The following is a 22,332-nucleotide window of genomic DNA, read 5'->3' on the forward strand; positions in this document are numbered from 1 at the left end:
GGATTATGAGTGTGAAATGCTGCCTAGATCGATGTACAAGTTGGTTTTACTTAAGAATTTTTTTGGCAAGAGAAAATTTACTAGGAGGAGATAGAATAAGAATATATTGAGAAACTAGAATTTTTCAAAATTTAAATTTAAATAAATTTAATCAATAAATTTAATTCTATAAAATATGAATAATATATTTGGAAAGAAAAAGAAAAATACCCAGGAATAGATTTTTGAGTTCAATGTGAGTCAATAATGTAGCAGCCAAAAAAAAAAAAAGCTAATGTGACTTTAATTTATATTGAGTGAGACAATGATCAAACAAGGGATATAATAATTCCACTGTTTAATACACTTGATGAACTAGATTTGGGTTTTGAATTTTAGGAAAGACCGATTAAAGCATCAAGAGACAACAAAAAACAATAAGGGGACTGGAAATAATACCATATAAAGTAAGGAACCTTTGAAAGAACCAGAGATTGCTAGTATGGAGAAAAGAAGGCATAGGAAGAACGTGATGACTATCTGTAAGTATTTAAAGGACTTTCATGATGGATAAAGATTAAATTTATCCTACTTCATCTCAAAGAGAAAATCTAGGAATAATAGTTGGAAGTTGTAGAGAAGCAGATTTAGGCTTGATGTACACATAGACTTCTTAACAATTATAGTTTTGCAAAAATGGAATGGGAACTTTAGAAGGTAATGTGTTTCTCCTGAAATAATGTTTCAGTATTAGGCAGAGTAGATAGAGATATAGAATTCTCAGGGGAAAAGTCTGATTTTGGTTATTGTGAGAAAGTGGAACAAATGTAGGAGAAAGAGATCCAGGGAAGGGAAGTTTGTTAACAGTGGAATGAGGGAGCTTCAAGAAGCCCAATGGAAGGGATGGGGAGGGGAGGATAAAGACTAAGAGGACAGAGATAGAGTGAGTTTGGACAAATTAGAGGGAAATAACAGATTGAAGGAGTTTGGAAACTTGGAGTTTATGTATAAGATGGTTGTTCCAGATGACTCAGTTTAGGGGAATGAGAGATGAGAGATTAAAAGATGAGTCAGATTACATGTGTTAGCCATGGGGGGGGGGGGTAATGAGTTCCCTATGAAAATAAGAAGCAATTAGGTTGTACAATAAATAGAGGACTAGACCTGGAGTCAGGAAGATTCATCTTCCTGAGATCAAGACTGGCCTTAAACATTTATTAGTTGAGTGTCCCTGGGCAAGTCACAGAATACTGTCTGCCTCAGTTTCCTCCTCTATAAAATGAACTGGAGAAGGAAATAGCAAACCACTCCGGTATTTCTACCAAGAAAATCCCAAATGGGGTCACAAAGTCAAACACAACTGAAATGACTAAACAACACCAACAACAAAGAGAATAAATAAGTAGCTATGGGAGAAACTTGTAGTCTTAAACAGCCTCAGTACTCAGAAAGAGTACTACCTATAAGTTGACTAAACTAAACTTTAGTTTAAATAAACTGATTTGTGTCCTTATGCTATGGAGGGATGAGACTAGAGTTGAAGTTTCAATCCATTGGTCCTGTGGTGGCAAAGATCTCCAAAACATATGACTTCATGACATCAATACTTCAAGTGTTCTCTCCCTGCCCCCCACTATATGCATCTATGTCTTTGAGAAGAATAAGACTCTTAACAAAAAAAAATAGGTTCATTGAAAACAGAGAAATATTCTTGTCAGCTCAAAGTTCCATGTTTGGGCAAACTCCAAGGTTGGAGGCAGAGATAGGTGTCCTACGATAAGAGTAATCCCAGAATGACCCTTCAGACACCTACAGGCAATCTTTACTCCTGCCTTTGATGCACATTTTCCCTTTATCTGTCTTTCCTTTTTTCTTTTCTCTTCTTTCCTGTAATAATGAATTTCCTTTTTTTATTAATTTTTATTAAAGATATTATTTGAGTTTTACAATTTTCCCCCCAATCTTACTTCCCTCCCCCCACCCCCACCCCCCACGGAAAGCAATCTGTCAGTCTTTACTTTGTTTCCATGTTGTACCTTGATCCAAATTGGGTGTGATGAGAGAGAAATCATATCCTTAAAGAAGAGACAAGAATTCTAAGAGGTAACAAGATCAAACAATAAGATATCTGTTTTATTTTTCTAAATTAAAAGGAATAGTCCTTGAACTTTGTTCAAACTCCACAGCTCCTTAACTGGGTACAGATGGCACTCTCCTTTGCAGACAGCACCAAATTGCTCCCAATTGTTGCATTGATGGAATGAGCAAGTCCTTCAAGGTTGATCATCACTGTAATAATGAATTTCATTTAATTTCTATTATATTTCTCTACCACTCCATCCTTTTTTCCTTCTCACCTAAATAAACCTTAGTCCTTCCAGAGACACCCATGAACAGAATGGAAAAGAAACTAAAGGCTGTTTTCCATGGAAAAGTAACTTAGGATCACATCCTTGCTTTGGGGGAGGACTTACTGTCTGGCAATTCCTTGCACATATCAATTAATTCTGCAAAGGCTTGGGTGATTCCAATTGACACCTATTATCTTGTGCTGGGTTCTGGGAAGCAACCTGTAAAGCTAAATGGAGAGAAAATGAAGAAAGACTTTTTGAACACTTTTTCCTTCTGAAAATATACCGTGACAGGTTTTTTTTTAATGATTAAAAAAAGGAGGGAAACAAGAAAATAATAAGTACCTATTATGTGCTATGTTAAGTACTTTATAAATATCATCCTTTTTTGATCCTCAAAACATCAAGGTAGGTGCTACACTTGCCCACAGTCTGAGGTTGAATTTGAATTCTGGTTTTGTTGATGCTGGGCATAATACTTTATCTGCTGCTCCATCTGGCTAACCTAATATGAGATGCCTCATATTAAGGACAGATTCTCTGAAAAGATCCGAGAGTAGAGACTGATCATATGAAAGTAGTGGAATTAAGAAGAATAAGGTCCACAAACAAAACTAATACAACTAAAATTAAAAGGAAAATGGGAAACTGGGGCAAAATTTACGATAATTTCTCTTATAAAGACTTCATTTCTCAAATATACAGGTAACTAAGCCAAATTTATTAAAACGAGAGCCATTCCCCAGTTGATAGATGGTCAAAAGATATAAACAGGTAGTCTTCAGAAAAAAAATTAAAGCTACCTATAGTCACATGGAAAAAAATTCTCTAAATCTTTATGACTTGAGAAAAGCAAACTAAAACAATTCTGTAATACCACCTCAACCCATCAGATTGGAAAATATGACAAAAAAGGAAAATGAGAAATGCTGGAGGAGATGAGGGGGGAAAACGGGACTCAAATGTTCCATATAACTGCACTGTCGTGAAGCTGTGAATTAATCCAAGCATTCCACAAAACAATTTTGAAGTATATCCAAAGGGCTATAAAATTGGGACCCAACAATACTACAACTAGATCTATATCCTAAAAAATAAACAAAAAAGGAGGAAAGAACCTATTTGTACAAAAAATATTTGTAACATCTTTCTGGAGTGGCAAAGAATTGAAAAATCAAAGGGATGTCAATCAATTGGGGAATGCCTTAACAAGATGTGAGATATAAATTATGATGAATTTCATTGTGCTATTAAAAATAACAAGTAAGATGCTATCAGAAAAATCTGAGATGACATATTAATTGCTACAAAGTGAAGTAAACACAATCAGGATCATTGTCCACAGTAACAGCAATATTGTGAGTATGATCAATTGTTAAGTCTTGACTACTGTGATCAAAACAATGATCCAAGACAATTCCAAGGGACTTCTGAAAAAAAAAAATGCTACCCACCTCCAGAGAGAGAACTGATGAACTCTCTGATTACTTTTTTTAACCTTCCTCATTTTTCTCAAGTTTTTTTGGTTCATGTTTTCTTTAGCAACATGGCTAACATGGAAACATGTTTTGTATGACTTCACATGTATAAGAGATACCAGAGGAGGAAGAGATTTCAAAAGTCTTTTTTTTAAAAAAATGAATGTTTAACCATTTTTGCATGTGTAATTGAGAAATATTTAATAAAATAAATTTTTTTAAAAAAAATAAGACTCAGAGGACTGTTTTATGGGATAATCAACTATGTCTTATCTTTGACTTTGAGTGTTCAAAGTTTTGTCCTAGGTCCACTTCTTTTTTCTATCTATATTCTCTCTTTCAGAGATCTCACTAGCTCTCATAGATTTAAATATTTTCTCTATGAATATGACCCCTAAATCTATATGTCCAGCTCTAGACTATCTTCTGAGTGTCAGGACTATGTTATATGTCTATTAAACATCTCCAAATAAATTTTGACCCATTGGCTTTTCAGATTCATTATATCCAAAATGGGGCAAAATTATCTTTTCCCCTAAAGTCATCTCTTTTTTGAACTTCCCCAATCTGTTAAGAATATCTTTGTTTTTTAGTCACTCAGATTCAGTCTCAAAATTATCCTCAATTTATCAATCTCACTCATTCCCCATAGCCAATCACTTACCTAATCTTGTTGATTTTTCCTCTAAAACAACTTTTACATCTGTCTCCTTCTCTTCACTCACATGACCATTACCTTGTTCAAACCATCATTTGGACTATATTACAAAAGCTTCCTAATCCAATCTCTCCAATCTACAATATCTCCTCTGCATAGCCATCATATTAATATCTTCAAACTACATATCTTACCAGATCATTCCCCCACTCAAAAAAGTTCAGTGACTGCCTATTGACTTTAGGAACAAATACAAACTCCTTTGTTTGCTATTTAAAGACCTACATAATCTGATTTTAATCTATATTTCCAGACTAATTTCAAATTACTGCTTTCTCACACATATGCTAGCAACTAATGCCTTTTTTAATTGACCTATGATCAAAATGTAAACAAGGCAATACACACATTAGAGTAGGCCACAGATGCTTTACATGAAAAGAAAACAAAATCAGAATAATAAAGCAAATAGTATATGCTTAAAACTAACATGTCAATGGAATAGTTGGGGTACCTAGGGAAACATGGAGCTGCATGAACTGCTTTGAAATCTGATTTCAGCACCCTAATTATTTACCTTTTATCCTTCTTCCAAAATTTTACACAACTCAAGTAGAAAAGGGGCTGATAACTTGTAAATGAGAATTCCTGAAGACTGCAAATTGGCATAAAAAAGTCATATTAACTTTATCTATTTTTTTAATTTTGTTTAAAAATTTTTTAATTAAAAAATTTAAGTTTGTTAAATATTTTTAATTACATTTTAATCTGGCTCTTTTTAATGCCTGAAATAAATCCAGAAACTCAGGGATTCTTTTTTTCTTGACTTTTGCAAAGCAATGGGGTTAAGTGACTTGCTTAAGGTCACAGTTAGATAATTATGTCTGAGGCTGAATTTGAACTCAGGTTCTCCTGACTCCAGACCCAGTGCTCTATACACTGTACCACCTAGCTGCCCCAGTCCTACGGGTTCTAATCCATATTATACTATGGACCTCAACCCAAGCAACACCACTTTGCTATTCTTGAATTCTTCATTTAGTAAACAAAGACCATAAGAGCAGTTGTTAAATATGTCTATAGAAGGAAAAAAGAATGTAACCAATGCATGGAGTGTTATCCGAGGAAAGAAACAAGGGATAAAGAGATTGGAGGTCATAAAGAGAATGAAGAACAGAATTTGACATTGTAAGGTAAAGGGAGAAATAAAGTGACATCAAATTATGATCAATAAAAGAATTTCAGAGTTCATGAACACAGATATGGGGTCCTTGTGGATGATGGTGAGATCAAAAGTAAGCTCTTTGTTTACCTGTGCTATAGGAATGCTAAAAGAACACATTATGGAAATGGAGTATAGTGAGGAATTTAAAAGATTAGACTGTTTTGAGGAGTGATCATATGTTGAAGTCCCCAAGCAAGTTAGAGTAGAAAGAAAGTCTAGAACCAGGCACTGAATTCATTGAGGAAAAAAAGGAGAATATCCTTAAAGACAAGAATAGCTAGCATTTATAAAGGGCTTTAAGATTTGCAAAGATGAAAAAAAGATTTGCAAGCATATGTGCATACATAATTATAATATATAGATATATACACATATATCTATATATTTAAATATCCATACATATATTTTTGTTAGTGATGGCTATTTTCAGTCATGCCCAAGTCTTTTCAACTTTCTTCAGTCTTCCAACTTTCTTTAATCATATGACCTCTTTGGGACTTCCTTGACAGATTCTGAAATGGTTTGCCACTTCCTTTTCCAACTCATGAGACAAACAAGGTTAAATGACTTGCTCAGGGTCTCCCATTTAGTAAATACCCAAGGCTGAATTTAAATTTAGATCTTCCTGACTCTAGCCCCAGTACTCTATCCATTGTGCCACTTAGGTGTCTATACACATATATACACACATACATATTGATATGCACATACACATATATACATACATGTGTATAATCTCATTGGTCCTCACAACTGCCCTGGGAAGTGTTATTATTATCATCATTTTCCAAACAAGGAATCAAAGACTAAGAGAGAATATATGACTTGCCCAGGGTGAGAAAACTATCTCAAATCTTTCTGACTCCAAGTCTAGTTCTTTGTTCCTATGCTGCCTGGTTGTCTTCATTTTTTTTTTTATTGAAGTGGCACTCATTAGACTCATATAAATACTACCTTCTAGGAAGTGGGCAGGTCTAGTCTCTAAATTCTGTCCCAGGCTATAAGTGATAGGAATGATTTGTCAACATTTTTAGTCCTTTTCAGCCTGAAGCTTCTAGACCTAACCAGGGTCGTGAGAGGAAAATAACAGTGAGTAGAAATCCTTTCTTGGAATGGCTAAATTAAAGCCCTATTTTAATTAACACATCCCTTACTAATGAAAGCCACTTCCCAACACAGACATTAATATGATTAAGAAAATCGCCACCATCAATATAGGGGCTCTATCTACCAAGATCTCTGTAGAGTACACTGAATATGAAGAATGCATGCCTAGGTAATGTGTCTGTTAGAAGATTGTTTCACTAGTTTGTCTGTTCCATGTCATGAATCTCCTAACCATATGGCTTGGCAGCACTATTACAAAGTCACCACTAACTTACACAGAACTTTCTTCAACCACAAGTTCCTAATCCAAAACAGAGACAAATTCATATTTTACATTCTAGAAATAAATCATTCCTGACAATCCACTGCTAGAATGAAATCTCTCTTCCCACAACCCAAATTACATACCTGATAACTATGAAGACTTGTGATCATGTTCTATTTGAGGGTGACCAAGTGTGCCAGCCAGGATCTATACTTATTATCCTGTTTCTCTGCACTAGAAAGCAAGATAAGAATTCATTTGACCTTCAACAATTCCTACCTTGCTATTCCTGATGATAGGAAACTCTCATTATCCATTTCATGTGACTTCCCAGGTGACTGCTAAGTGCTGGTGGCAAGTCACAAAGCCATGCTGACTGTGTTCATTCACCATAAATAAATGCTATCTAATTTTAACTGTGCCTTCACTCTAAGGGTTAACCCTGAAGAGTTGTGGTGGTTTTCTAGTAGAGTCAGTTGTGCAGTAAAATGCAGTATATGCATTCCTAAAAATCATTCAATTATGCAAAATTACATAATAAAAAAACCACAGGGCTCATGGGGTTAGAGACATAACACTCAAAAGCTTCCTGAGTGACACATTCTTTTAAAAGATAGGAATCTGGGGCAACTAGGTAGCATAGTGGATAGAGCACTGGCCCTGGAGTCAGGAGTACCTGAGTTCAAATCCAGCCTCAGACACTTAGTAATTACCTAGCTGTATGACCTTAGGCAAGCCACTTAACCCCATTGCCTTGAAAAAAAAATCAAAAAAAAAAAAAGATAGGAATCTAATAAAAAAAATAGTAGCATAGTTTTATACACAATATATAGTTTTAAAATATATAGATGCTATAATAAATAGTGGCAGTAACTATGACTGTTCAGCTTGTACACTGGTTTTTAGGGGGCTGGGGTGACAAAAACAAAAGCTATGGGTGAGGCTTAATTTGGGGTGGGGGGGAGAGAGAAGAAAGGTGGAGATAAAGTGGAGAACCAGCTTGTCTCCAATCACAGCTTCCACCACAGAAGATGATATATGATATGAAGCTTTACCCTGAAAATGCTCTGAAGTTTGCTTTTAGAAGGGTTGCAGTTTATGAGTTATTGTGAAATAATGCAGCATTCAACATTCCCACTGTTTTTTTGTGGATGAAATCAAGCATAACCTTATCTGAAATTCACATTACATTCAAATTTTCCCTAATTTCTCAAACATTATAGAAGAATCAACTATATTATATCTTATGGCATTTGGATGTGCTCCCCTATTATCAGTTAATATCAACTACCATGTCAGATTCTCCACAAAGCACACTTTCTCACAAGTACATAAAATTTGCAGGGGAAATTAGAATGAAGTTTGCTCACAGATTCTAATGCTGGAGAACTTTTTCTCCTCTTTGTAATGGTCTCATTAAGTTACCCTTCAGCATGGCATAATTATCTATTGAGACCCTTGTAGAATCCTCAAGCTGGTGTGTCTAGTTTGTCCTTGGCTCCCAATACAGATGCTGCCACTTACTCTTGCAATTCCAGTGAAATACTACTAGGAACTTCATGGAAAATTCATAATCTTGTAATGTTTTGAAATTCACAAGTTCTTCCTCATGTCAAAGGGGGTGGAAGGAAAGAAAAAAATAGAATTACTTTTCTCCTCTCTCCATTCCCAACTATTTTCAATCAGCAGCTTGGCTAAAGCTTCTTTGCTGACTCAAGATTAGAATGAATGCTGGGGGCAGCTAGGTGACTCAGTGGATAGAGCACCAGCCCTGGAGTCAGGAGTACCTGAGTTCAAATCCGACCTCACATTTAATATTTACCTAGCTGTGTGGCCTTGGGCAAGCCACTTAACCCCCTTTGCCTTGCAAAAAAAAAAAAAAAAAAACCTAAAAAAAAACATGAAAATGAAGTCAGCAACCTAGTCAAGGAAATCCAAAAAAAATGCTGAAGGAAAAAAAAAGAATGAATGCTGGGTTCTAAATTGACTCTTTAACCATAGAAAAAGAAACCTTAAGCCATCCCAATACATTTACTGGGATTATTTCATTTCATCCAATGTCTTTAAAGCATTCTACCCCTTTCCAACTTGATTAGATTGTTTGCAATTAATGTAATGCTTTTTGTTTGTTTGTTTGCAGGGCAATGGAGTTAAGTGACTTACCCAAGATCACACAGCTAGGTAATTATTAAGTGCCTGATGCTAGATTTGAACTCAAGTCCCCCTGACTGTAGGGTTGTTGCTCTATTCATTGCACCACCTAGCTGCCCCTAATGCAATGCTTTTGATTGACTAGCCAAAATAGACATCAAAATGCAAATCATTTTAGTTACTTTAAGTGAGGATGGGTGCTTGACTGATTGATTTAATCAATCCTCACCCCTATACAAAACATTGTACTTGATGCTGGAGATGCAAAGACAAAATAACCCTCCAACTGTGCTTTTTATTCCATCCTGTTGAAGATCCTCGGAACTTCAAAGCATAATTCATTCCTTCTTTCCTATATAATTATGGACATGTATAAAGCTATTTTTCCTGATTCTAACCAAGTATGTGTGTGATTTCAACACTGAAGCAATTTGAAGATGAACCTCTGGCTGCTTGCCACGACATGTGACTCAATACTGCTGGGCTTTAGCTTTGATATAACATACCTACCACTTCCCTCTCACTGGAAGAGATGGAGAGACAGTAGGTGAGAAAGAAAGATGAGAGCTATATAGAGAATGGAATGGGATCAAGAATGGAATCTGTATCTTTAAACTTTTTAAACTGATGCAATCCTCCCTGTAGTCAATGAATCAACTGGTGTACATATATCACATTTGAATATATACAAAATGGTCTCCCAAATGCCATATAAAAAGTGCTAAGAAGTTCTGGATACTATCCACATCCAGAGAAAGAATTGATGGTGTTTGAATGCAGAATGCAGATAGAAGCATCCTATTTTCACTTTATTTGTTTCATAGTTTTTTTTCTTTTAGTCTCTTTCTTCTTTCACTACTATGATTAATATAGAAATATGTTTTACATGATTGCACATATTTAACCAGTATCATATTGCTTCTCATGTCAGGGAAGAGGGCAGATAGAGAGAGGAAGGAAGGGAGAAAATTGGTAACTCAAAATTTTACTTAAAAATGAATATTTTAAATTGCCTTTACAGGGAATTAGAAAAAATAAAATACTATATATAGAGCAAGAAAAAGAATAATAACAATGCTATGAGGAAAGGGGCCTCAGGCCTTTCCCTGCAAGGGTAACAAATAATTAATATCTCTTGGTTCATTATCTCAGAATAAAGTTTGCTATATTTCTCTATCAGAGTTCTAAGGATAGAACTGAAATAAATTTTCCATAATACCATCAACCTGAGACTTCATTCTAATATGGTCTCCTTCACAGTTAGTTACCAGTCACTGGATATACCAGTTCCATTTAACCACTTAGTATAAATTAGCTTTACAAAGTGATATTCATTTTAAAGCTATAGCAAGAACGGAAGTACAAGCATTTCTCCTAACACTTCAGGGGCACAATCTTTCCTGAACCACCTTGGTCTATTGGGAGAGTGGGCCCAAATCTAGACCACTTTCTACATAGCACTGTTCCATCAAGATCACATCTTGTGACATTCCAAAATGAGTCCTAATCTCAACTACTAGGCTCCTGTACTTCTAGACATCAGACAGTTCACACTCTTGGTCTTTCAAAACTCACAAGGTCATAACCTGCAGATGATTTCTTTCACCTAAAATACAAGAGGGAAAGCCTGTGAAAGACATAAGTATAACATGGAATCCTGTAGCCAGAAAACAGCAAATAAAACCATTTTGCTGGAGTACATAGTATATGACAAAGTGTAATATACAATCAACTTAGAAAAATAATCTGGAGTGAGATTGTAAAGATCTGAAAATATCAAAAAGAGAAGTTTGCATTTTATCTTTTTTTATTTTTATACAAGTGATTTTTTTATGCATTACTAAAATATTCTTGTTTAAGAGTAAACATAGGGGCAGCTAGGTGGCGCAGTTGGGGCGGCTAGGTGGCGCATTGGATAGAGCACCAGCCCTGGAGTCAGGAGTACCTAAATTCAAATCCAGCCTCAGACACTTAATAATTACCTAGCTGTGTGGCCTTGGGCAAGCCACTTAACCCCATTGCCTTGCAAAAAAAAAAAAAACACCTTAAAATAAAAAAAGAGTACATAGTACCCCCCCCAAAAAAAATATAGACCCTCATGAGAAATAGAATATAAGAAATAAAGAAATAAAGAGAGAAAAAATGTGTTTCAGTCTGTGTTCTGATACTAGCAGCTCTGTCTCCAGTGGCAACGGGGAGCCTCCAAAGCTTCTTGAGCTGAGGAGTGACATGTCAGATTGTACTTTAAGAAAATCTACTTGACCCATAGAAATCATCAGAATTTCTATATATTACCAACAAAACCCAGTAGGGTTTGAAATAACTGCAGACCTTAAAAATAACTTGAAAAGGTACCTGCCAAGACAAATCAAGGGCCTACATGTCCACAATTACAAAATGCTTTTCATGCAAATAAAAACAGAACTAAACAATTGGAGAAATATTAATTGCACATGGGCAGGATGAACCAATATAATAAAAATAATTCTGCCTAAATTATCATGCCACACAAATCAAAATATCAAAGAATTATTTTATAGAACTAGAAAAACAGTGACAATTTATCTGGAAGAACAAAAAGTTAAGAATATCAATGGAATCAATGGGGGAGGGAGGGAATATAAAGAAATCCTAGCAGTATGAGATTTCAAACTATATTGCAAAGTAGTAATCATCAAAACAATCTTCTATTGGCTTGGAAATAGAGTGGTAGATCAATAGAATAGTTCAGGTTCATAATACAAAGTAGTAAACAACAATAGTAACCTAGTATTTCATAAATCTAAAGATTCAAGCTTTTAGGATAAGGACTTACCATTTGACAAAAATTATTGGAAAACTGGAAAGCGATTTGACTTTTCAGGTAATGATCAACATTTTATACCATAAATCAAGATATGATCAAAAATGTATAAATGATTTACACATAAAAGGTAAAATCATAAATAAATTAGGGTACCACTAATATCTATAGATAATAGAAAGTTTGTGACAAAAAAGGAAATAGAGGGGATTATGGAAAGTAAAACATATTTTTAATTACATAAAATTAAAAAACTTTTGTACAAACAAAACTAATGTAATCAGAATTAGAAAGAAAACAGGAAATTGAGGGCAGAATTTACAGTAAATTTTTTTAAATGGTCTCATTTCTCAAATATATAGAGAGAGAATTGAACCAAAATAATAAAAATAAAAACAAATCTCCAATTGACAGATGGGCAAAGGAAATAAAGGCTATCAATAGTCATATGAAAAAATGCTCTAAATCACTACTTATTGGAGAAGCAAATTAAAACAACTCTAAAAATCACCTCACCCCATCAAATTGGCTAACATGACAATTGCTTGAGAGGATATGTGGGGGGAAAAATGGGACACATACATCCTTGGTGAAATTATGAACTGGTCCAAGCATTCTGCAAAACAATTTGGAGGTATGCTCAAAGGGTTATAAAACTGTGTATATCCCTTGATCCAGTAATATTACTAGCAGTTCTGTACCTCAAAAAAAAATCAAAGAAAAGGGGAAAGGACTTATTTGTACAAAAATATTTATATATTGGTGGGGGTAGAGCCAAGACAGTAGCGTGAGGGCAAGAAAGAGCAGCAGAGCAGCCTGGCGGCAGCTACACTATGTCAGAGCAAACCAGCTCCAACCTTCCAGGAACAGCCAGCAGGGTGAGTGAGTCCCTCGTGGCATTTCAGCCATTATAACTAGCAGTTTCCGGACGTCTTAGCCCAGGGATCATCAGGGACAGCTTTGAAGGGGTGGTGAGAGAACTCTGCCACATCAAAATGAACATGGAGCCTAGACCAGCATTGGCTTCAGAGCAGCCCTGCTGCAAGAATCTGCAGCTCAGGAACTTGCAGAGTAGGAACCTGCAGAGTCACCCAGCAGCTGTTTCCAGAACACTCAGTCCACAGATGGTAAGGGGATGAGGAGAAACTGCAGAGGTCTCTCCACTATTCCTGGGGCAGGACTCTGCTGCTTTGCCCATACTCAGACCCAGGTCATAGTCTGGGCCCCCCATACTACCATATTGGAGCAGGGACCCTCCTCACAGTTCCAGGACAAATGGGAGTGCTTGTGGTCATCCACAGACCAGAACACAGGCCAGGAGAGCAGTCAGAGTCTCTCATAAGAACTTGAAGGAATTGTGGTCCTGAGAGGGGATCCCAAAAAACCCCCAAAAGTTTTGGATGTACAGTAAATCAGTCATAGGCTGAGGAAAATAGCAAACAACAGAAAAAGAAGAACTTGACCACAGACAATTATTTTGGTTCCATGGAAGAGCAAAACATATACTCAAAAGATGTCAAAGTTGAAGCTTCTATATCCAAAGCCTCCAAGAGAAATAGGAAATGAGGGGGTGGCTAGGTGGTATAGTGGATAGAGCACCAGCCCTGGAGTCAGGAGTACCTGAGTTCAAATCTGGCCTCAGATACTTAATAATTACCTGTGTGGCCTTGGGCAAGCCACTTAAACCCTGTTTGCCTTGCAAAAACCTATTAAAAAAATAGGAAATGGGCTCAGGCTCTTGGAAGAGCTCAAAAAAGACTTTGAAAAGCAAGTAAGTGATGTAGAAAAAAATTGAGAAATGAGGGTAATGCAGGTAAATGATGAAAACCAAGTCAGCAGCTTACTGAAAGAAATACAAAAAAAAAAAAAATACCAAAGAAAATGACATTAAAAAGCAGTTTAGATCCAATGTAAAAAAGCAGTCCACAAAGTTAATGAGGAGAAGAATGCCTTAAAAAGCAGAATTGGTCAGTTGAAAAAGGAGATAAAGTTCACTGAAGAAAATAACTCCTTCAAATATAGAATGGAACTAAAGGAAGCTAATGACTTTGCAAGAAATCAAGAAACAAAAAACAAATCCAAAATAACAAAAAAAAAAAACTAGAAGAAAATGTGAAATATCTCATTGGAAAAACTGGCCTGGAGAGGAGAACTTAAATTTTATTGGGCTACTTGAAAGTCATGACCAGGAAAAGAGTCTAGAGTTCATTTTTCAAGAGATAATCCAGCAAAATTGCTCTGAGATTCTAGAAGCAGAGGGTAAACTGGAAATTGATGGAATTCACCGATAACCTCCTAAAAGAGATTCCCCCTCCCCAGAAAAAACTCTCAGGAATAGTATAGCCAAATTCCAAAAATAACAAGAAAAAAAGAGAAAATACTTCAAGCTGCCAAAAAAGAAACAATTCAATTATTGTGGTGTAAGAGTCAGGATTACACAAATTTGACAGCATCTACATTAAGGGCTCATAGGGCTTAGAATATGATATTCCAGAAAGCAAAAGTGCTTGGTTTATAGCCAAGAATCAACTTCCCAGCAGAACTGAACATCCTCTTTTGGGGAAAAAGATGAAATTTCAATGAAACAGGGGACTTTCAAACTTTCCTATCAAAACAACCAGAGCTGACAAAAAGTTTGATCTCCAAGTACAGGACACAGGTGAAGCATGGAGAGGGTGAAGGGGAAAAAATAATTATGAGAAATTTAATGACGTTGAACTGTATGTATTCCTGCATAGGAAGAAGATACCAAAAACTCATTAACCTTCTCATTTATAAGAGCAGTTAGAAGGAGCATATATAGACAAGACAAAGGTGGGAGTTGAATATAATGGTATAATATAGTATAAAGATGGAGTCAATGGATGGTAAAGGAAAGTACTGGTAGAAAGGGAAAGGACAGAATGGGTTAAGATATTTCACATAAAACAGTCAAAAAAAGCTTTTGCAATGGTATCGAAGGGGGGGCAGGTTAGGAGGAATGAGTGAGCCTTCATTCTCATCAGAAATGACTTAGTGAAGAAATAACATAAAACTCAACAGGGTATAGAAATCTATCTTCCTTTAGAGAAAAATGAAAGGAAAGGGAAGGGATAAGGGGTACAGAAAGGGAGGGGGTAATAGATGATAGAAGAGAAGGAAGATTGTGGGAGAGGGTAGTCAGATATGACACACTTCTGAGGAGAGACAAAGTGAAAGGAGAGAGAGAATAGAATAAATAAATAGAATAAAGGGGAGTGGGAAAAAATAGAATGGAGGGAAATACAGCTAATAATAGCAAAAGATATTGGAGCAACTTCTCTGATGGACTTATGATAAAGGAAGCAAGTCATCCCAGAGACAGAACCAATGGAATCTGAACACAGACTGAAGTACGCTTTTTTCTCTCACTTTATTTCCCTTGAGGTTGCTGTATCTTTTTTGGGGGGGTCATTATAATAATATGAAAATAAACCATAAAAAATATTTCTTTTTTATGTTGACAAAGAATTGGAAATTGAGGGGATGCCCATCAATTGGGGAATGACCGAACAACTTGTTGTATATGATTGTGATGGAATATTATGCTATGAAATGAAGAATAGACTACTTTCAGAAAAACCTGGGAAGACATATTAACTGATGCAAAATGAAGTGAGAAGAACCAGAAGAATATTGCACATAGTAAGAACACTATTGTAAGGAAGACATACTGTGAAAGACTAAGCTACTCTTCATTGAGAAAATGATCCAAAACAATTTCAAAAGACTCATGATGAAAAATGCTATCTACCTCCAGAAAGAGAACTGATGTGCTTTGAATGCAAATTCAAAAAATTGAAGCATATTTTTAAACTTTCTTTATTGATATTATTTTATTTAGTTTTTGTTATGTTTTTGCAATATGTTAATATGGAAATATGTATTGAATGACCTCTCATGTATAATTGAAATCAAATTACTTGCCCTAAGAGAGGTGAGGAGGAAAAGAAAGAAAAGTTAGAAATCAAATTCTTTTTGGAAGTAATTGGGGTTAAGTAACTTGCCCAAGAGTCACACAACTAATAAGTGTCTTAGGCCACATTTGAACTCAGCTCCTCCTGACTCCAGAGTAGGTTTGCTATCCACTGTATCAGAAAGAAAGAAAGAGAAAGAAACAAAGAAAGAAGAGGAAGAAAGGGGGGGGGAACAGAAAGATCTATATCCTTAAGAAGGTATAGTGTAGAGAAAGAGTATTCATTCTAGATATGCACGACAGTCAATAAAAAAGCATAGTATCAATAGACAGGGTAGTATAGATCAATGGGTAGTCAGACCTGTTGCTGGATGATAGACTATATGGAGGAGAGAAAAATTTAAGAAGACTAGAAAGCAGGATAGTGTGAAGGGCCCTTTTCTTGACAAAAACTAGAGTGGCAGTTCAGGAGACAATTGTAGACAGAGTTTACCTGAATTTCAGCAATTTCAGACTATTTTTATGGACAAGATGAAGCATTATAGACTAAATTAATGGATTCTTGTCAAGTTATCAATTTAAAATGGAATGCCCCAGAGATCTGTCCTTTGCCTTGTATTCTTTAACATTTATATCAGTAGGAGATGGCATTCTTATAAAACTGCTGTTGACACAAAATCAAAAGTATAACTACCATAATGAATGACACTCAGGATCCAAAAAGAAAAAAAATTGAAAGGTGAAAACTATGCCCTGAATCTAGTAAAATAAAAGTGATAAGTGTAGAACTTTTGTTTTTGAAAAATCAGCTGCACAAATACAAGATAGGGAAGGCACTGTAACAACAGTTTATGGGGGTTTAAGTGTGAAGGAATTTTTTTTAGGCTGCATTTAGAAGGGTTATATTCACAAGAAGGGAAATTCCCACCATATTCTATCCTGCACTGACAGTTATCTGGGGTGTGTGTCACACTCCTGGTATCATTTTAGAAAAGACATTCATTAGTGAGCATCCAGAAGCTAGAGAGCACAATGTTGAAAGGAAAAAAGAACTAGTTAAAGGAATTTCAGAAGCTTAATCCAGAGAAAATAAAACTTGTGATCATATATTGAGAATTGAAAAGCATCTCAGAGGCCATCAAATCCAATGTTTTTTTTTTTCCACTGATGTGGAAACTCAGACCTCGAGAGATTAAGTCATTTGACCAAAGTCAAGTAGTTAAGTAAATAACATGGCCAGGTTCTCTGATTCCAGATCTTGTGCCCTCTCCATTGGACCATGCTTGTCTCTGTGAAAGCTGCCTTCAATCATCTTTCCTTGTAACACTTCCACCAATCTGGTTCAAGCCTTCATCACCTCATGCCTGTACTATTACAATAATCTGCTGGTGGTTATATTTGTCCATAGTCATTCCCCACTCCAATCTATCCCCTATTCAGCAAAGTGATTTTGTTAAAGCACAGGCCAGATCATGTAACCCTCTCCACTCAATAAATTCTAGTTGTGCCTTATCACCACCAGAACCAAATACAAAACCCCCTATTTGGAATTCAAAATTCTTCATAACCTAACCCCTTCCCACCTTTTCAAGTTTCTTATATCTTATTCCCCCATCACATACTCTTCAGTCCAGTGACACTGGCTTTCTCTCCTGGCATTTTCATAGTCTATCTCCATATCTGGAATGTTCTCCTTCCTTATCTCCACCTACTGCTTTCCCTGTTTTCCTGCAAGTACCCACTAAAATTCTGTCTTCTATGGGAAGTCTTTACCAACCCCTCAATTCTAGTACTTTCTCTCTTTTAATAAGTTTTTAATTTATCTTATATCTTGTAAATACTGTATTTGTTTGCTTGCTGTCTATCCCATTTGACTGTGAGCTTTTTGAGAACAAGGATAATCTTATGCCTTTTTTGGTATCCTCAGTACTTATTACAGTGCCAGGCAAACAATAAGTGTTTAATAAATGAGTTATTAACTATTTAAAGAGCTTTGTTGATCTCATAGAGCAGAACAAGGAACATCTTTCTCACTATATAGATTTATTCCGAAGTAGAATATAGGAAGGTAGTGCCACAATCTTTTCTGGAAATCTTAACTTGTTAGGGATGTTATAAAGTAGGTTCCTGTTCAGATATAGATGGATTGAATTCAGTTACTTCTGATATCCCTTTCAATTCTGAGATTCTGTGGAATAACAGAAACACACAAAGTCTAACAAATTCAGGAGGTTTTGATTAGATAGTACCTTCTAGCTCTGAATCCACATTTCTATATTTTTCTCTTTGTAGAGAAGAAAAGAACATAGCAATCTGGATTTTCAGCTCAGAACCTCCAAGACAGACTCTACCCTCCTTGGCAACATGAAAAATTTGTTCCAGGATAATACCTTCCCCATATCTTCCAATAGCAAACATGGCTTTCCTTGTTGAACTAGGAAAACTAGGTCTTAAGCAACAGATTCAGCTCACTCAAGTCAAAGAAAGGGAGCAAATTTGGATGACTTGACCAACCCCACTAAAAAGGGGGCCTCTAGAGGAAAAGGAAAGCTAATGTTGACTCTGATTCTACAATCCATTGTATATAAGAGTTTAAATTTGGGAAAATAGATTTTTATCTGATGATAATTATTTGAAACCATTTACAGGCAAGTTGAATTTTAAAAGTAATTACCAAAGCAGGAGTAGGAGTTAGAGCTCCCATCACTGTGGCAGTTTTTTCCACATCACTATTTTAAGATACACCCCCAGTTTTCCTCTGGCCCCCCCAAAAACCAATATCATTCATATGGAGAAACATAAGGGTTCCATGCTGTGGGTGCTGCCAAAACATAAACCTATATTGTATGTACATTTATAGTCATTATAATATCCCTATGTGTGATTTCTGTATATTTCCTAGACATTCCTATTTTTTACATCATTTCCCAATTTTACCTCCATGGTAGTATGAGGTTGATATTTCTGCAGCACCTTTGTCTATTGGTATTATATTTCCCCCCAACATAAGGTTATCTTAAAATCTGTGTCCCTCTTGAATTCCTTAAAGATGTCCTAAAAAATCCTACAGAATTCATGGAGTTCTTATCCCCCCCCCAACATGAGTGGTAGGATGAATAAGGGAAGCCCTCTGTCTACACAAATATAAGAGAGAAAAGGGCTAACACAGTTGGTTTCAAAGCTACCCTTTCTGGTTCAGAACTATACTTCCTCTTACATTTGATCTACTGTGTGTGGATTTGTTTAAGGGATCACATGTCCAATATAAACCAGGCAATCTGCCTCTCTTAGAAGGTGTTGAAGCAAAAGTGCAAAGAGTCTTCAGTTCTTTAACTGAGTGCTGAATATCTGAAGAAAATGGACTAGGGATGAATGCATTGTTGGAGATTAAGGGAGGAGTGGGGGAAAAATTTCTACTGAGTTGCGAATTTTGCAGGATTTTGCATCTGGATGCAGAACTCAAGACTTAACAAAGCCACTGTCAACTGAAAACTTGATTCTACATTCCAAAGCCAACGTCCACCCCTCACTGGAACTCTCCTTTTAAGATTCCTAAATAATTGCTCTTCCTTACAAGAACTTGAGTTTTCCATGACTCCTGGGCTCCCCAGGGTTGAAATTGAAGGGCAAACCAACTCAGTTCTAGAAACCAGAGCCTGCAGCTCCTGGAAGCCAGAGCTGCCTGCAAAAGAAGGTAATTATATCTCCCCCTCCCCAAGAGTGCATCAACTAGTCAAACCAGAGCGTTTTACCTTCCATTTCCTGGGAGATGCGATGGGAGTAGCAGGAGCCAAGCACCGTGTCCATCTGTCTATGTGTCTGTCAGTCCCGACAGACAGCCGGTCTCTCCTGGACTCTGCGCTGGGCTCCTCTTATTAGCCCGACTGTGTCCAATCACAAGGGGCATATATGTTGTCATTGCACCCAACCTCCTACCGTTTCATACTCACCATATCATAGACATTCAAAATCACCGGTTCATTTGCCATCGTTGATTGTAGAGAATACTGGGGGCAAATATTATTTCCCCTTCCCGTTGCAGCGTTGCCCCCCTCCCCCAGGTACTGTTTGGGCTTTGCCCTCAGCTATATGCAAAAGAATTCCTCATAGTACGACTTCCAAAGAAACTTGCATGAGGAGGAAAGAGGGGTTTGAGGGTTCCAAAGTTGTTTTTTTCTTGCACCCCCACACACACAACAGTACAAACACACACTCACACCGGGATTCTTCCTAACACTGCGGCTCATCGGGGTTTCTGGACTTAACGGTGCACCATCCAGTCTTGTAATCCAGGAAGAAGTAAAAAAATCAAAAGTCAAGGCAATTGCAGGGAGCTCCAAACCCTAGTTGCTACGTATGTCCACAGAACCCAGGAGAAAGATGGGGGAGGTGGAAGCGAGAGAGAAGAGAGGAGATTCTCAGGAATGGTAATAGGAAAATGGAGTAGACACTAGGCAAAGTACACATTTAAAATGATGCATGAAAAACCCGTGCAGTTTAAAGGGCGCTACACTCAGCGGCTAGTTCCCCTGCCAGGAGTTGAGTCCTCAGGTTCCAAGTCTCAGCTTGCTGCAAGCAGACGGCTCTTATTCATGGAGATCTAAAAATTTTCTATCGTTTCTGATTTCGAGGCAATTGCATTTTACCTTTAAAAAAACCAGAAACATGTATTTGAATAAACTTAAACAAATAAGCAACACGCATTTCAGGATGAATAATTTCACCCAGAGCCATGAGGGTAGAGTTTGTTGATTGCCGCCTCTTTCCAGGTTCGATAGAACCGCCCACTAGGAAACTGCTCTGGAGATTTGAAGCTGATCTGCTCCTATTGATAAAGGTCACCCTGGACCGACGGAAAGGAGAAAATGCCTGTGTCTATGTCTCTCTCTTCGTCGTCCTCCATGCCTCCCTTACAGGAGCTAGGGTGACAGCACAGGGTCTGAAGCCGCAGCTTCAGTCCAGGTAGAATGGGGAGATCTGTCCAAAGTGTTTCAGTTCCATCTGCTCGACTCTAGAAGGCTGGAGTCGGGTGGGTCCTTTCTCTGGGCAAGCCGTAGAGAGGGCGGCCGGTTCACTAGCATCTCCCGGGGTCTCTGGGCTTAGGCGCCATCTAGAGCTCCCAGGCGCAGGAGGTCTCCAAGGTGCTGAAAGGAGCTCCGGACCCCTCCAGAAGCCGCGACCCGAGGTCGGAGGCTCTGCGCCCGACGCGTGCCCCTTTAGTCACACCTGCCTTCAGCGGCTGGAGGGCTGGAGGAGAGGGAATGCAAAGGCTGGGTTGCCTTGCCTGGCCTTGCCTAGCCTCGTAGGGCAGAACAAGACAGGGCAGGGGCAAGAAGTAGGAGCAGCTCTATTTCTGAATCAGATCAACCCGAAGGAACAGTTTCCTCCGCGCGGTAGCCGAAGCGTTACTTGCAGCTGATTCTAGATTGATGCATCTGGCGGAGGCTGGCAGAAGCACAGGACTAAGTGAGCCTGGTAGTGAATGCCTCTGCTAATTGGAAAGGGAGATGGGGGAGGGGGAGTTCCCTCGTTGGCCGATTCCTAACCAGTGACACCCACTAGCAATTAAAATCTGAACTAGAGGAGAATCAACTGTGAAACCCATTGCGGTAAATTTCTTCCTGTTCCCTCTCCTTCCTCCTCCCCTCCTCCCCACCGCCCCCTCCGTCTTCTTCAAAGGGAATAAAAAGGGGTAGAAGGATGTGGAAAGAGTAGGAAAGGGAGGAAGGAGAAGGCGAGGAGGAGAGGAAGGGTCTCTGCATTCAGTGCGGGGGGGGGGGGGAAACTGTTAAAGTGGGGGAAGGGTGTAGGGGGTGGAAACCTCTTTAATGTTGAAGCAGCAAGAATTTTGGCTGTAGTCGCTCCCCTCTCCCTCCCAACCCCTCCCCTTTGCTACCTCCACCCCCACCCCCCAACTTCCCATTTTCTAAAATAAATAAATAAATAAATAGGCTGGGAGCTAGGGATGGATGAGCTCATCTGAGTTGGAGGCGTAGCTCCGGCTGCCTGCCAGCTTGCAGCCAACCAGATCTGAATGAAAATTACAGAGAGCCTATTACATAAGAAAAAACCCAGCATTCCCCCACCCCTTGCCTGCAAGGGTCAAGCGAGGCACACTGAGGTCGGAAACAACCAGATTCTCTGCCCCGTTCTCAAGTGATAACGAAGAGAATAGAATCCCCGCAGCACTGAGGCCCTCTGCTCATCCATTCTTGCTAAATAATACAGCTGGTGATTAACTTCGAGGAAGAAGGGGGAGAGAAGGAAGAGGGAGAAAGAAAGCGAGAAAAGAAGGGAGGGAGTGGGGTGCTGAACATTTCTCACGTCTGTGAAAACATCACCGACATTTTTCACTGCTTTTTTTCCCTCAATTAAAAAGAG

At 37.7% G+C, this 22,332-nt stretch overlaps 1 protein-coding gene across 4 annotated transcripts in view; it reads right to left on the bottom strand.

Annotated features, from left to right (window-relative positions):
* LOC141522410 (deubiquitinase DESI2-like) overlaps nt 1-21,421 on the bottom strand; it is a 91,797-nt gene extending 70,376 nt beyond the window's left edge. The window contains exon 1 of one of the 4 annotated variants that reach the window (XM_074235842.1): nt 20,169-21,421. In XM_074235842.1, the coding sequence (XP_074091943.1) occupies nt 20,169-20,198 (30 nt within the window). In that variant the 5' untranslated portion in view covers nt 20,199-21,421. Of the gene's footprint in view, nt 1-7,206; nt 8,936-19,901 lie in introns of those variants that run through there. The other 3 variants (XM_074235841.1, XM_074235844.1, XM_074235846.1) reach the window with 3 other exon arrangements.
* Between the last annotated feature and the right edge of the window lie 911 nt (nt 21,422-22,332).

The sequence above is a fragment of the Macrotis lagotis genome, chromosome 4 (genome assembly GCF_037893015.1).
Source record: "Macrotis lagotis isolate mMagLag1 chromosome 4, bilby.v1.9.chrom.fasta, whole genome shotgun sequence".
NCBI lineage: Eukaryota > Metazoa > Chordata > Mammalia > Peramelemorphia > Peramelidae > Macrotis > Macrotis lagotis.